The sequence below is a fragment of the Mirounga angustirostris genome, unplaced genomic scaffold (assembly GCF_029215605.1).
Source record: "Mirounga angustirostris isolate CCGP_5_RB_7025 unplaced genomic scaffold, mMirAng1.0.hap1 SCAF_8, whole genome shotgun sequence".
NCBI lineage: Eukaryota > Metazoa > Chordata > Mammalia > Carnivora > Phocidae > Mirounga > Mirounga angustirostris.
Genome location: NW_026991716.1, coordinates 34,991,294 through 35,006,101, shown reverse-complemented (window position 1 = coordinate 35,006,101; position 14,808 = coordinate 34,991,294). Strand labels below are relative to the sequence as shown.

Below are 14,808 nucleotides of genomic sequence, written 5' to 3'. Positions count from 1 at the left end.
CACATGCCCAGGCAGCCAGCCTTGACCACACCTGTACATTCCTGCAGGGAATTGTGGTGACCTGAGAAACTACACTCTATTTCCAGTTGGTTGCAGCAGTGCCTCTTGTTTTATGTGCACAATTCATGCATTTTCCTATCTTTCACCATTAAAATAGCTCAGTTATTGATCTCTTTGCATCAGTCACATTCCCAGATTATCATAACACACTAAGGAATGAGCAATCCCATTCATACTATCAGAGGACTGCCAGTTTTCAACTTTTATAAGGATCCTGACAGAAAAGGCAGACAACTTTCCAGAACTTGGCAACACATCGCATCAAGCAAGAAAGAGACTCCTTTAGGAACCATCCCACCAAATCTGGGCTCCTAGAGCCAGCTAATAAAGTTTTGCCCAAGTTCACTGGTCCCTGTAAAAGCAGGGGGTACGGACCCCAATGATGACAACCTCACCACAACACTGCCCGATACCCAACGCTCTCACCAGGACATTCAATGGGACAATCAGTGCACCACCAGTATGTACCTGCTCCTTGGTCTTGCTGGGCTCCAGGCCAGTCCACAACTAGGGTTGGTAAAAACCTCAAGCAACCTGTAGTACTATTTTTGAAAGTTAATTTAGAAGCTGAGCTATCAGAAAGGAAGCTGTGATACTGCTTCTGGAAGCTTCTATGAAAGTCACAGCTTATCTGTATTACTCTATGAGGGTAACCATAGACATTCATGAGCCCAAACTGGGACCTTTTAGAGTAAAAGGAGGGGCCGTTAATAATTATGCCAGGAAAGTAGGCATAATCTAGGACTGTCCCTGGCATGCTGAGACACACGGTAATCATCTTGTTGTTTTCTACTATGCTCATGCAAAAGTCATTGTTCCCTAGCTCATATGTATGCAGTTTGTTCATCTACCCAAATGATTTGCATATGTAGTTCATACAACCTGTACTTTTAGAATATTTAACTCTACCTGTGCTCGACTAATCCTCTAACCTCTAAAGGCATTTTGAGTTAGAATTTTAGCTAAATTCTAGTAGCTAACTCTTCCCTTTCCTTCCTCTTCAATAGTACACCTAACTAGAAATATGATTCAACTGGCTATAGTTCTATAAAACTTCTTAATGGGTAAAATTTCAACCTTCCCTTTCTAAGTGTTTTGTTGTTCATTACAATGACTCCAGCTTCTTAAAGCAATTAGCTCTCAAAGAGCAATTAAAAAATAATGATAAGATTTAAACTTACAGATGGACAATCCAAAATTAATTCTTCAACGGTTACTAAGTCCAGGCCAAGCTTTTCTGCTAGAATTTCAAATATATATTTGTATGAAGGGTCAATTTTCATTTTTCGGTTTTCCCTTGCATCTCTAAATCTTGCCTAAAGAATGAAAAACATGGGTAAAAATTGTAATTATGAAGAAAAACCACCAAAAACATTTAACTTGACATAAAAGTGACACACATGAAGAATCTTATTATAAGAAAAACCTGTCTCTCTTTTAATGTTTCCTGTAGATTTGGGATACCACTCATGCTTCGGCGGTATCGGGATGATCTATGGGAAGATTGAGAAAGCATTTCAGAAAGCATGGATTGACCCAGTCGGAGTGTAGGTCTAGGTCGAACTCTGTGTGCATCCAACTCATCGTCCTCTGGAAGAATTATCCTTTCATCGGAAGGAATGAAATTCAGATAATCACTTCCAGAAGGAGCAGGACCTGTTTCGTAAAGAGAGCCGGCATCTAGAGCTGAGGCCGCCTCTGTCACAAGGGGCAGAGCCCCTTCATCTGAAGGAGGAGGAGCCTCTTCTCCTGGATCCCGAGGGGCAGTCTCTTCTGACCCAGTGGGGACTGCCTCTCCTGAAGAGCGAGGAGCTGCTTCTTTCCGAGGGGGTGGACCGCCTTCTTCCGCGCTCATGTTATCGGCTTTTTCCTCCCATGGAGCAACTTAAACTTCAAAACCTAGAATGATAAAATGTTTTCTTTTAAAACTATACAATAAGTTGAATGTTCTCTGTTAATTTATTCCTCCCCTTGAATCAAGACAGGTAGCAAAATTATCTATTTCTCCCTTACTGTATTAACTAACGAAGCTAAGCTCACAGGACTGGAGAAAAAAAAAAAAAGAATATATATATATATATATATATACATACACACACACACACACACACACATAACAACAACACACACATATACCTAGGGGCTTTTTGAAACTCTAAGTGCTCCTCCTGACTGTGATATGATCCGAGGGTGCTGCTACCCCACACACATCCCATCCCTGTCATAGTAATTACTGCAGCTGATGGGAAGGTACCTGTCCTCAGGTATGTAAGAGCTGAAAAAAGATGGAAAGCCGTGTGTTAGAGCTGAGAAACTGACTTGTCCAAGAGACAAGGCAAAGGACTACATGGACTGAAATATTCCTTGCATCGAGGAACAACACTGTAATACAATTCACCAATCAGACACTCAACTGTCCAGCCATCTCATCTCCATGAGCATATCCAGGAACTCCCAAAAAGCATAAAACATCCTCTTGGCAGTGTGAAAATTAATAAAAAGAAACCTCATTTAGAATGTAAGAATGCCAGCAGGGGGAAGCTCTCACATCCTACCAGCCCTACCACTGGTTGCGAACCGCAGACCGAACAGGAAGAGCCCCACCTTGCACGTGGATACTACTTTCCTATTCCAGCGGGATTAAAACTTTCCTCTTGCCCTAGCAACAGCCCAGCCAATGAGAGACGGTCACATCTCAGCCAATGAAAAATGACTATACTTCCAGCTCCCAGCTTACTCCAATGGACTTTTTGTTTATAACAGCCTTTCCAACGTGCCCCTAAAACGCGATGGTGATTGTTTATTGAAGCAATGGTATCATATGAAGTATAAGTCTGACCTATCCAATCAGAAAAGCTCTATACAGGAGTGTAGAAGGTATCATGAGCACATAACCAGGAAAATCAGGGGACACCAGTGGAACAGGAGAAAATGTCACCTATAGAAAATCACATCATAGGACAGTCATCGGACCGCCATCTAAATAAACAAGTTTTCAGGCTATGGCTAAAATCCAGAAGCCAGGATAATAGTAAACCCTTGAAGAACAACAACAGCAAAATTTCCAAAGCGAGAGTTCAAAAGAAGACAGAGAAAGAGGCTTGCTGATGAGAAATTCTGAGGACACGTGTGCACACCTGGCCTAAGTTAGATGGTGTTTCTTATGGAGGGACAAGAGCAGCCCTCCGTAAGACACAGAGACAGCCTGTAACCTGCACCCCACAGCTGCCCCCTCCAGCTTTTCCGAAGATCCCATCAACAGCTGAAATGGTTTCCTTTGATATCCTAAGTCGGCCTACTCAAGAACAAAAATACCCAAACTGATTAATCTGTTTGCTGCCAGATAAGCACTCATGCCCAAGATCTGCAAACCAGAACAATTGTTCCCAAACTGTTTGCAGATTGTTTTCTCATTCCTCTTTCCTCTCTCTTTTATAAATCCCAGTTTTTGTCTTTGTTCCTTGATCACAATCTAATGTCTATTTTCTTTACATGTGAGTAAATTTTCTTGGAAGTAACAAGCAAACATCTCTGAGTTATTATTGGACACGATGATCTACAATACCCAGGAGTTGTGTGTGCATTACATGTTTATCCTTGAAATTGGCCTAGAGTTGACCCTGTTACCTACAGTATACCAAGAACAAGTATAATGATACATATTAGTGAAGTCATAGCAACTGCCTGACACTCTGCTCCAATCTATGCTTTTGAATTCTGCAAAACAGTTCACTTTACTCAGTAAGAGAATCATGCCTGCTCTCAGAGGATGTTGACAGGCTGAAACCAAAGCAAAATTTACTTTAATTTCAATGTAATGGTAAAACACATACACTGACTGAACTCAGTAGGGCTGGAGAGCTTCTTTGTAGGCAACCAGTGCTCTTTCTTGATCCACAGAGTTATTTAAGCCACTGTAGAGCTACTATTATTTAAGCCATCAAGGAAAGATTAAAAATTGAATCATATTATATTTAAGAAGTCAGGGAAGTATGCAATTAATCTTCATGAGTTTTTCATCTAAAAATGGCTAGTATTTTTTAAGTGTTAGCACAGATTAAATTTTCAGAAAATGTTATTATCCAACACAGTTCATTCCCTGAGGAGTCCAGATAGTTGAGATTCATGGCACATCATTTCAGAACTAGAAACAAAACAAAACACAGAAATTATCTAGTTCAGCTCTCCCTTTTTACTGCTAATGAAACTAAGATCCAGAGAAGGTACAGGTCTTACCCAATTACACAGACAAAAATGGTCTTTCTGAACTTCAGATCATATCATACGACTGCCCTGCTTAAAGTCCTCCTCTGGGTGCCAAATACAAATTCTTGTGTCCTCCAAGGCTTTCCTGACTTGGTTCCAAGCTCTCTCTCCAATTTCTTCCATTGCCTTTGCCCTGGGTGCTGCCTGAGTTCACAGCAGCTCTGGCATTCCTGAAACCAGCACTGTTCTCTCACCTCTAGGCACTGGCAAGGAGCTCACAGCCTCATGAGGGAGGCCAAACATACCAACAAACACTTCACAGTTTCCTTAGAACCAGCTAAGGTGTGCACGAGAATCTGCAGCATCAGAGGAGAAAACTCAAGAAGGAAATCTCTAAGGAGAAGCTGTCATCTAAGGTAGGTCTTGGTAGGATCCATATGCATTCCACAAAGACTAGGGAAGTAATATTAATTGTCAACAACTAAATGCCAAGTTCAAGCTTGGTGAGATATATAACTATGCTTAATAAATACATATATTTATATATATGTGTGTAAAAAACATGACCCACAAACACATGGAAAGACATTCAACACCACTAGCCCCTAGGAAAATGCAAATCAAAACCACCATGAGATGGCACTTTACACCCAGTCGGATGGCTCTAAATTTTTTAAAAAGACAATAAAGAGGGTTGAGAAGGTCATAAAGAAGTTTAAATCTTCATACATTGCTGGTGGGAAAGTAAAATTGTGCAGCCTCTGAGGAAAACAGTTTGGCAGTTGCTCAGAAAGCTAAACATAGAATTAGCAAATGAGCCACTAATTCCACCCAAGAGAATTGATAAAATCTGTTTGCACAAAAATTTGTATATGAATGTTCATGGCAGCATTATTCATATTGAGCTCAAATTGGAAACAACCCAAATGTCCAGTTAGGTGATGAGCGGATAAACAAAATGTGGCATACACTTATAATGGAATATTATTCTGTCATAAGAAGGAATGAAGGACCATCCCGTGCTACAGCATGGATGAATCTTGAAAACACCACACAAAGTGAAAGAAGCCAGACACAAAAGGCCACATATTATATGAGTCCATTTACATGAAATGTCCAGAAAAGGCAAATCCATAGAGACAGAAAATAGATGTGGTAGTCAGGGGATGAGGGAGGAAGAATTGGGCCTACCTGCTAATAGGCCTGGGTTTCTTTTTTTGGGTAATGGAAATGTTCTGGGATTAGATAGTGATTATCTGTGGTTGTACAACACAGTGCCTATAATAAAAACCACTGAAGGGTATGCCTTAGTGAAGTAATTGTATAACTCCATTTTAAAATGCTATTTTTAAAAAAAGAAAATATGATAAACTGCACTAAGGAAATGACCAATTGGGGCTCCTCGCTGGCTCAGTCTGTAGAGCATGCAACTCTTGATCTTGGGTTCATGAGTTCAAGCCCCATGTTGGGTGGAGAGATTACTTAAGAAAAATAGTAATGGGGCGCCTGGGTGGCTCAGTCGTTAAGCGTCTGCCTTCGGCTCAGGTCATGATCCCAGAGTCCTGGGATCAAGCCCTGCATCAGGCTCCCTGCTCAGCGGGAAGCCTGCTTCTCCCTCTCCCTCTCCCTCCCCCTCTGCTTGTGTTCCCTCTTTCACTGTGTCTCTCTCTGTCAAATAAACAAACAAAATCTTTAAAAAAAAAAAGAAAAATAGTAATAAAATAAAACATAATAAAAAGATTTTTTAAAAAAAGGAAATGACCAATTTGACTGTCTGGCAGGAGGCTTTAGTTTGGAAAATTTCCCCTTAAACCCACAAGGAAATTAAAAAAAAAGGGGGGGGGGCATTTTGAAACTAAATTAAGAGAGAAAGGTAAAAAGAGATAGAATTAGTTTACACACTATTACCCATTTGTAGGCACCAGTCTTCCCCCTTGTTCAAGTAGTTATTTGTGATCTTGCAAAGAAAGAATATTGAAGCTAAAAATGCTTAATTTAGTCCTGAATACCACCAGTTGGGTTAAACAGTACCTATGGTTACTAAGGTCAGGCTGAATCTGTAGGCTTAGAGAAGGAAATCTCACTGAAAACAAGTGTAGAAAGGGAAAAAAAAAAAAAAAAAAAAGGAAGCTTCTCCCTCCCTCCAGTGCCACAGCCCTAGTCCCCATGCAAAGTGGTGTGAGTAACTACTACGTGCCCAGGGCTATGTTACTCACTCTGGGAGGCAGAAAACAAGACAGGACTCTTGTCCTCAAAGATTCACAACGCTATTGGAGAGATAAAGTAATCTTTGCAAATCAATCAAGAGTAAAATTGTGGAGCTCAGGGGTGCCTGAGTGGCTCTGAGGGTTAAGCGTCTGCCTTGGGGTCAGGTCATGATCTCCAGGTCCTGGGATGGAGCCTGCACTGGGCTTCCTGCTCAGTAGGGTGTCTGCTTTTCTCTCTCTCTCTCTCTCCCTCTGCCCTTCCCCACTGCTCATTCTCTCTCTCAAATAAATATAATCTTTTAAAAAATTAAAAAATAAAATTGTGGAGCTCTACTGGAAAATTTAGAGGAAGGAAAATTAGTATAGACAAAATAGACAAAGAGAATTTCACAGAGGATATGGACATAAGTTGCCCTTGAAGAATAGGTAGGATTCAATAAGAAGAGAGGGAAGAAATATAGAGAGAAAAGAAAAGAGGTAAAGGCATGAAAAGCTATAAAGAGATCAAAAAGGGAAGTAGTTAGGAAAAAAAATAAAGCTTAGAATTATGCCATATTATATTTGTTCTTCCAAAAGACTACAAACAGCAAGAATTCACTATCAGTTAAAATAAATCAATTGAGATACGTTCATTAGATTACTCCCTTCTGCCCGTGGACGCCGCTGAGTAAGCACCGTTAAAGTCTCTTCTCCCACCGCCATCATGTCTAAGTCAGAGTCTCCCAAAGAGCCTGAACAGCTGCAGAAGCTCTTCATCAGAGGTTTGAGCTTTGAAACAACCGATGAGAGTCTGAGGAGTCATTTTGAGCAATGGGGAACGCTTATGGACTGTGTGGTAATGAGAGATCCAAACACCAAGCGCTCCAGAGGCTTTGGGTTTGTCACGTATGCCACTGTGGAGGAGGTGGATGCAGCCATGAACGCAAGGCCACACAAGGTGGATGGAAGAGTTGTGGAACCAAAGAGGGCTGTCTCAAGAGAAGATTCTCAAAGACCTGGTGCCCATTTAACTGTGAAAAAGATTTTTGTTGGTGGCATTAAAGAAGACACTGAAGAACATCACCTAAGAGATTATTTTGAACAGTATGGGAAAATTGAAGTGATCGAGATCATGACTGACCAAGGCAGTGGCAAAAAGAGAGGTTTTGCTTTTGTAACATTTGATGACCATGACTCTGTAGACAAGATTGTCATTCAAAAATACCATACTGTGAATGGCCACAACTGTGAAGTAAGGAAAGCCCTATCTAAGCAAGAGATGGCTAGTGCTTCATCCAGCCAAAGAGGTCGAAGTGGTTCTGGAAACTTTGGTGGTGGTCGTGGAGGTGGTTTTGGTGGGAATGACAACTTTGGTCGTGGAGGGAACTTCAGTGGTCGAGGTGGCTTTGGTGGCAGTCAAGGTGGTGGTGGCTATGGTGGCAGTGGGGATGGTTATAATGGATTTGGTAACGATGGAAGCAACTTTGGAGGTGGCGGAAGCTGTAATGATTTTGGCAATTACAACAATCAATCCTCAAATTTTGGACCCATGAAAGGAGGGAAGTTTGGAGGCAGAAGCTCTGGCCCCTATGGTGGTGGAGGCCAATACTTTGCCAAACCACGAAACCAAGGTGGCTGTGGCAGTTCCAGCAGCAGCAGGAGCTACGGCAGTGGCAGGAGGTTTTAATTACTGCCAGGAAACAAAGCTTAGCAGGAGAGGAGAGCCAGAGAAGTGACAGGGAAGCTACAGGTTACAACAGATTTGTGAACTCAGCCAAGCACAGTGGTGGAAGGGCTTCGCTGCTACAAAGAAGACATGTTTTAGACAATACTCATGTGTATGGGCAAAAAACTCGAGGACTGTATTTGTGACTAATTGTATAACAGGTTATTTTAGTTTCTGTTCTGTGGAAAGTGTAAAGCATTCCAACAAAGGGTTTTAATGTAGTTTTTTTTTTTTTTTTTTTTTGCACCCATGCTGTTGATTGCTAAATGTAATAGTCTGATCATGACGCTGAATAAATGTGTCTTTTTTTAAATGTGCTGTGTGAAGTTAGTCTACTCTGAAGCCATCTTGGTATACTACCCCAACAGTGTGAAGTTAGAATTCCTTCAGGGTGATGCCAGGTTCCATTCGAAATTGATTTGCAACCTGCTTGGGCACAGAAGCCATTGTCTCCACAAACCTTGGTGTAGTTGAACTGACAGTTAATGTGTTGTGACCTGGAGTTCACCATTAAAAGGGTCACCCAAGCAAAGTCCTGGAGTTTATTTGGTTATTAATATGATTGTTGGCACATCCTATGCAATATATCTAAATTGAATTATGGTATCAGATAAAATTATAGATGGGGATTAAAGCTTGTGTATCATCCATTATCATGTATAATCAATAAATGATTTAATATTCTTTTGAATGGAAAAAAATAAAAAATAATCATGAATAATAAAATGTGGTTTTTATAAAGCACAGATCTTAATGTTAACATGTTAGGAAATTGGCTCAGTTCTACCAGTGCTTTTTTTCTAGCACTCCCAAGTAGTTCTGAAAATCTCCTAATCAAGAATTTGTCAAGGGGCGCCTGAGTGGCTCAGTTGGTTGAGTGACTGACTCTTTTTTTTTTTTTTTAAGATTTTATTTATTTATTTGAGAGAGAGAGAATGAGAGACAGAGAGCACGAGAGGGAAGACGGCAGAGGGAGAAGCAGACCCCCTGCTGAGCAGGGAGCCCGATGTGGGACTCGATCCCGGGACTCCAGGATCATGACCTGAGCCGAAGGCAGTCGCTTAACCAACTGAGCCACCCAGGCGCCCAAGATTTTATTTATTTATCTGACAGACAGAGAGGTAGTGAGAGCAGGAACACAAGCAGGGAGAGTGGGAGAAGGAGAAGCAGGCTTCCCGCCGAGCAGGGAGCCCAATGCAGGGCTCGATCCCAGGACCCTGGGATCATGACCTGAGCTGAAGACAGATGCCCAAAGACTGAGCCACCCAGGAGTCCCATGGTTTAACATTTTTAAAGTAAATCATATATCTGAGACACTCTAAATAAATAAATAACCACTGCCCATTTGGAGAGATTTTGCTTAGGGTAAGTATAGAATTCTTCCTCTTACAAAATAATTTGAGATGCATTTTCTACATGGTTTTCAAATCCCAAGTCATACTTGGCACATAATGAACTCTAAATATAAAATATCAGCTTACCACTTCTAAAGACCGATACAACTATTTCATTGTAAGTTAGGAAATGTATACAACTACTTTATATAGAATTCCTAAAAATTGTAGCAAAATTTTGAATAGAGTACATAATTGAAATGGGAAAATCTTAGTAAACATAAATTAGCTTACTACATTATACACATTATATCCCTTTGTATGTATGTATGTATGTATACAGAGAAGGTTGATTGTTTACTGCAACATGTTTATAATAGCAAAAACAAGCAGAAAAACAAACACATTTCCTGGAAATAACCAAAACATCCCTTAATAAAGGATCCTTTGTATGTCTGAATTCAGTTCAGGGGAAAGCAGCTTTGGGAATGACCCCTGAATTCCTGTTGGGCTGCCCTTCTGATAATAAAGGTTTCTTTGCTTCAAAACTGGTGTGTTAGCTGATGAGGAAGCAGAAGGCGAGCTGAGGACAAAGCAGAAGTTAGCACCCTATACCCCCAGCCCCCCAGAAGCTGGCACCCTACACCCCCAGTCCTCAGGCACTCCTGGCTGCCCTAAAGGAAAAACAAATGGTTAACTGATAGAGATCACAGTCCTGCAGGACAGAAGTCTCCCTCAGTTTACAAATGTCCTAGCAATTTACAAGGAAGAAGCTTTCTTATCAATAGCCTAACTTCCAGAGACCCATAACTCAGTTCCTGAAGCTCTAACATCACCCTCCCCTTCATAAAATTAAGGGAGGCTGAGGCAGAAGGAAATGTAAATAAAATTGTATTTCTTCTAAACCTAAAGCCCATTGACAAGGACATGTGATAGGAGGAATGTTACACTCCTCCAGGAAATTCCCAACTGTCTTCATGTTAGTACCTCAGTAGAGGGAAAAACAGCTTGGCTTGACAATAACCAGGTCTCCATTATTCTGAGAGTCTTCTTTAGCATATGACAATCCTTCTGGACACTCCCTTTGTCCTCACCTCCCCAACTCCTGAGTATATAATCATCCACTCCGCAAGACCACAGTGTAGCAGATCTTTCTGCCCACGGGGCCTGTCCCCATGCTTTAATAAACCACCATTTTGCACCAAAGACGTCTCAAGAATTCTTTCTTGGTCGTCGGTTCCAGACCTCACCCCACCGAACCTCACATATATTCTAAAACTTCATCATTAGCCATTGGCTTACTGCTCATTGGGTGCACAGTCAAGTTTGAGTTTGGTAACAGTATCCTGTTCAATAAAATTTTAATACAGAGCCTAGCAAGAAAAAGAATGAGGTAGAGCTACATATACAGATATAGAAAAATCTCTAACACATCTTTCATGAAAGAAAAAAGCAAGGCACGGTACACTGCCTAATACCAATTGTATACATTTTAAAAACTGTATATATAAATGCATACAAATAATATTTTATCTTTTCTAAAATACACACTTTAAAAAGGCTTAATTGACAACATTTTTTCTTTCCTCACATTTTTTCCTTCATGAAGTCACATACATGTAATTTACATTTATGTAATTGCATAAAATTATAATCGGTAATAGTTTAGATTTGATAAAACACATTAAAAGCTTTCCAGGGAAAATACATAATAATTTATCAACAGTGATCACCTTGAAAGAGAAAGACAGAGGGGGAAAGTAGGGGAAGAGTTGTACTTTTCAATTTTATACCTTTTAAAAATCATAAAATTACGATTTTATGTATTTTATATATTATGTATTATATATTTTACTTATATGTGTATGTATCATATACAACAACATACAACACGTGTTAATATTTTCTCCTATAACATTAATATTTAGAACCTTAAATTCCCTATGAATTTTCAAATGTAGCCAGATTACTTGCTAAATAAAGAGGCAGGTCCTGGCTCCAAGTATTCATACTTGGCTAGTCATCACTTGGTGCAGAATGAATTCAGGAACACCTGTTCATCTCTTTCCCCTCCTCCCATCTCCTCCACAGACAACTGGATCCCACATGCAGTTATTCTAAAATTCCACCATCCCTTCTCCTTAAGTTCAATTTGAAGGTTAATTGCATGTCCACAAAGTCATCCCTGCTCATTTTCAGGAGCAATAGGACAGTGGGCTTCTCCACGCATAGGAAGAGCGAAGTGAGGGGCGCCTGAGTGGCTCAGTCGTTAAGCGTCTGCCTTCGGCTCAGGTCATGGTCTCGGGGTCCTGGGATCGAGCCCCGCATCGGGCTGCCTGCTCCGCAGGAAGCCTGCTTCTCCCTCTCCCACTCCCCCTGCTTGTGTTCCCTCTCCCGCTGTCTCTCCCTCTCTCTCTCTGTCAAATAAATAAAATCTTAAAGAAAAAAAAAAGGGAATACCGAAGTGAGCAAGTTGTATACCGGTGTGCTAAGCGTACAGCCACTTCAACCACACTCCTTTTTCTAGAACCCATTTCCGTAACCCTATCCTTTCATGCATTAGTTCATTCGTGATTGTTGAGGGTCTTCAGTGTGCTTCGCCAGTGTGCCCCTGCAGCCTATATATAAAACTAAGAGGCTCCCCCAAAGCAAAACGCACAAATTGGGGAGAAAGACCGTTAAACACACACAGGGTAGTCAATGTCAAGAAAAGGTGAATTACCAAGGGCTGAGAGAGCCTGGCAGAAAAAGAAACTTCTGGGAAAAATCTGACAGAGAAGATAACATTGGAGTTGGGTCTGAAGAGCTGTCACGAGAACATGGAAGAGGGTAATATTCTAGGCCAGAAGTGGGGGAGCTAGAGTGTAAACGCAAGAAAGCAGGAAAAGGCAGGGTTTGCTTGGGAAAAGTGGTAAGTTCAGTGATGAGACTTTCAGGGTGCAGGGGAGTGAGGAAAAATAAACCTGGAGGAGGAGAGATTTTTGTCTGTCTTACTTTTGAATTCTTAGAAGGGGGAATGGGGTGAAGTCAGACGTCCAGGGAACACACTGGGATTTACAAAAGGCGGTGACCGAGCTGGGGTTTTGCTGCAGGGTGTTAACTGCGCTGGTCAGGAGGTGAGGAACCGAATTCTAGCACCCACTCCAGTCCCCAGCCAGGGAGGAAAGCGGGCGGGGCATCCCAGGGCGGGAGGGCTCCGGGCAGGAGCGGGGGCGCACTCACCTGCCGCGACCCGCCGCCACCCGCCAATCACCCAGGCGGGCCAGGTGGCCGCGCTGCGCCGGGGGAGCTGCCTCTGGCTCGGCGGCCACCGAGGCTCGGCCGTTGGAAGTCCGACACCGGTTCGCTCTGGGGCGCCCCGCGCCGGCTCTGCAGGGCGCTGCTCCCCGCGGGGTATGAGGCGCGGGGTGCGGGGCGGCGGGTGACGGGCTCCACGACTCCCGCCCGCGTGCAGTTCTGTGAGGACACGCACTGCCGGCCCCCGCCCCACCCCACCCCCCACCCCCGCAACCTTGAGAGCCCGAGAAGTGAAAGAGCGAGGAGAGGCCGCGGTCACTAAAGGGCAGCTGCCTAGAGGGGGAAATTGAGGGGGTGGGGGCTGGGGAGGGTTCCAGAGTGTGCTTTGAGAGAGGATTGGCATGGAAATGAGTAAATTTTCTAGGACCTTTATACTATACGCTTAACAGACTGAGACACTGAGGCACCCCAAGATTTTCTTTCAATTTTTAAGTAGTCTCAGGGCGCCTGGGTGCCTCAGTCGGTCTGGGATCAAGCCCCACATCAGGCTCCCTGCTCAGCTGGGGATCTGCTTCTCCCTCTCCCTCTGCCGCTACCCCTGCCTTTGCTCTCCTGCTCTCTGTCAAATAAATAAATAAAATCTTTAAAAAAAAATTTTTTTTAAGTAGTCTCTGTACTGAAGGTGGGGCTCAAACTCACAACCCGGAGATCAAGAGTTCCAAGCTCCACCCCAACCACTGAGTCAGTCCAGTGCCCCTATGACCTTTATAGGTCTGAATACTGAAGTTACTTAGTGTTTCACTTGTTGAAAGTCTTTACTTAGTGTTTCACTTGAGAATATTAAATCTTTTCTGTTGAATTTGCTCAGAAACCTATGAAGTTCTGAAGTTACTTAGTGTTTCACTTGTTGAAAGTCTTAGTGTTTCACTTGAGAATATTAAATCTTTTCTGTTGAATTTGCTCAGAAACCTATGACTGGTAATATGGAGAACAGACTGAAGAAAACTTTTCAAAGCCCACCCTCCCTTCCCTTTCCAGTACATTTCTGTTTTTCTTGTAACTCCCTGAAATGGTGTGCCTGGTGTCAGTTTTAATTAGGGGTTAAAGTCAATCTTTGAATATAGAGCAGGTCAGTCTAAAATGAGGGCTGGAAGATCTGCCAACTGATTAAAACAAAACAAAACAAAACAAAACCGAAGCCCAACGATGATTATAAAAATCACATGTAAAGTTAAATTAAACACATTCTATCCATGTTAAGAAATACCATACAGCAATTATGCAGTATGAAGTTATGAGGCCCACAGGACCTCTGCACACTTTGCAAAGTTTGCCAAACTGCAAGACCTAACTGTCCTCTGACTCTGAGCTGTTTCTTTAGCTAGTGTATAGGCAATTAAGTAGATGACAGCAATCACAGCAGGACTAAGGAACACCTGCTCACTTCCCAAGGGAGGGGCCCTGGCTTGTTTACTGCTTGCTATAAAAGATGATGAGCCCTTAGTCTTGGATTCTTTAGCTGCCTCCCAGTCCACTGCCTGCATGTGGGCCCATGGTGTTGCCCAGTGGTACTTGGGGCCAGAACTGCTATTTGTTGGGCTGTGAGTAATAAAGGGTCTCTCTCTGGCCCATTTTTTTGGTCTCATCATCTATTTTTGGCACTTATGGTTTAATCCTTGCCATCTTCCCAGTAGGAGGTATATCTACATATTCTTATGTAATAAGGAACAAATTACAGGATATTATATCCTTTAAAGAGCCTTAAACATATCCATGTGCCTTAACCTACAAAGTCTTCTTTTGAAAATATATTCTAAAGAAATAATACTGTGCTGGGGTGTCTGGGTGGCTCAGTCAGTTGAGCATTTGACTCTTGATATCAGCTCAGGTCTTGATCTCAGGGTCATGAGTTCAAGCTCCACTTGGAAGGAAGGAAGGAAGGAACGAAAGAAGGAAAGAAAGAAAGGAAAGAGAGAAAGAAAGAAAGAAAGGAAGGAAGGAAGGAAGAAAGAAGGAAGAAGAGAAAGGAAAGAGAAAAGAAAGGAGGGAGGGAGGGAAG

The 14,808-nt window shown here is 42.2% G+C and overlaps 2 protein-coding genes across 2 annotated transcripts in view; one reads left to right on the top strand and one right to left on the bottom strand.

Moving 5' to 3' along the window:
- DNAH8 (dynein axonemal heavy chain 8) overlaps window positions 1-12,928 on the bottom strand; it is a 396,454-nt gene extending 383,526 nt beyond the window's left edge. Inside the window, exons 1-3 of the mRNA XM_064597567.1 lie at window positions 12,735-12,928; window positions 1,487-1,959; window positions 1,242-1,376 (exon numbers count right to left, since the gene is read on the bottom strand). Of these exons, the coding sequence (XP_064453637.1) occupies window positions 1,242-1,376; window positions 1,487-1,915 (564 nt within the window). The 5' untranslated portion in view covers window positions 1,916-1,959; window positions 12,735-12,928. The remainder of the gene's footprint in view (window positions 1-1,241; window positions 1,377-1,486; window positions 1,960-12,734) is intronic.
- Window positions 7,177-8,491, top strand: LOC123842802 (heterogeneous nuclear ribonucleoprotein A1-like). Its single transcript, XM_045872007.2, has one exon. The coding sequence runs from the start codon at window positions 7,177-7,179 to the stop codon at window positions 8,137-8,139; it is 963 nt and encodes a 320-aa protein (XP_045727963.2). The 3' UTR covers window positions 8,140-8,491.
- Window positions 12,929-14,808: the final 1,880 nt, after the last annotated feature.

Coding starts and splice junctions, on each gene's coding strand:
- LOC123842802 (XM_045872007.2), top strand. CDS start 7,177: ATGTCTAAGTCAGAGTCTCCCAAAGAGCCTGAACAGCTGCAGAAGCTC.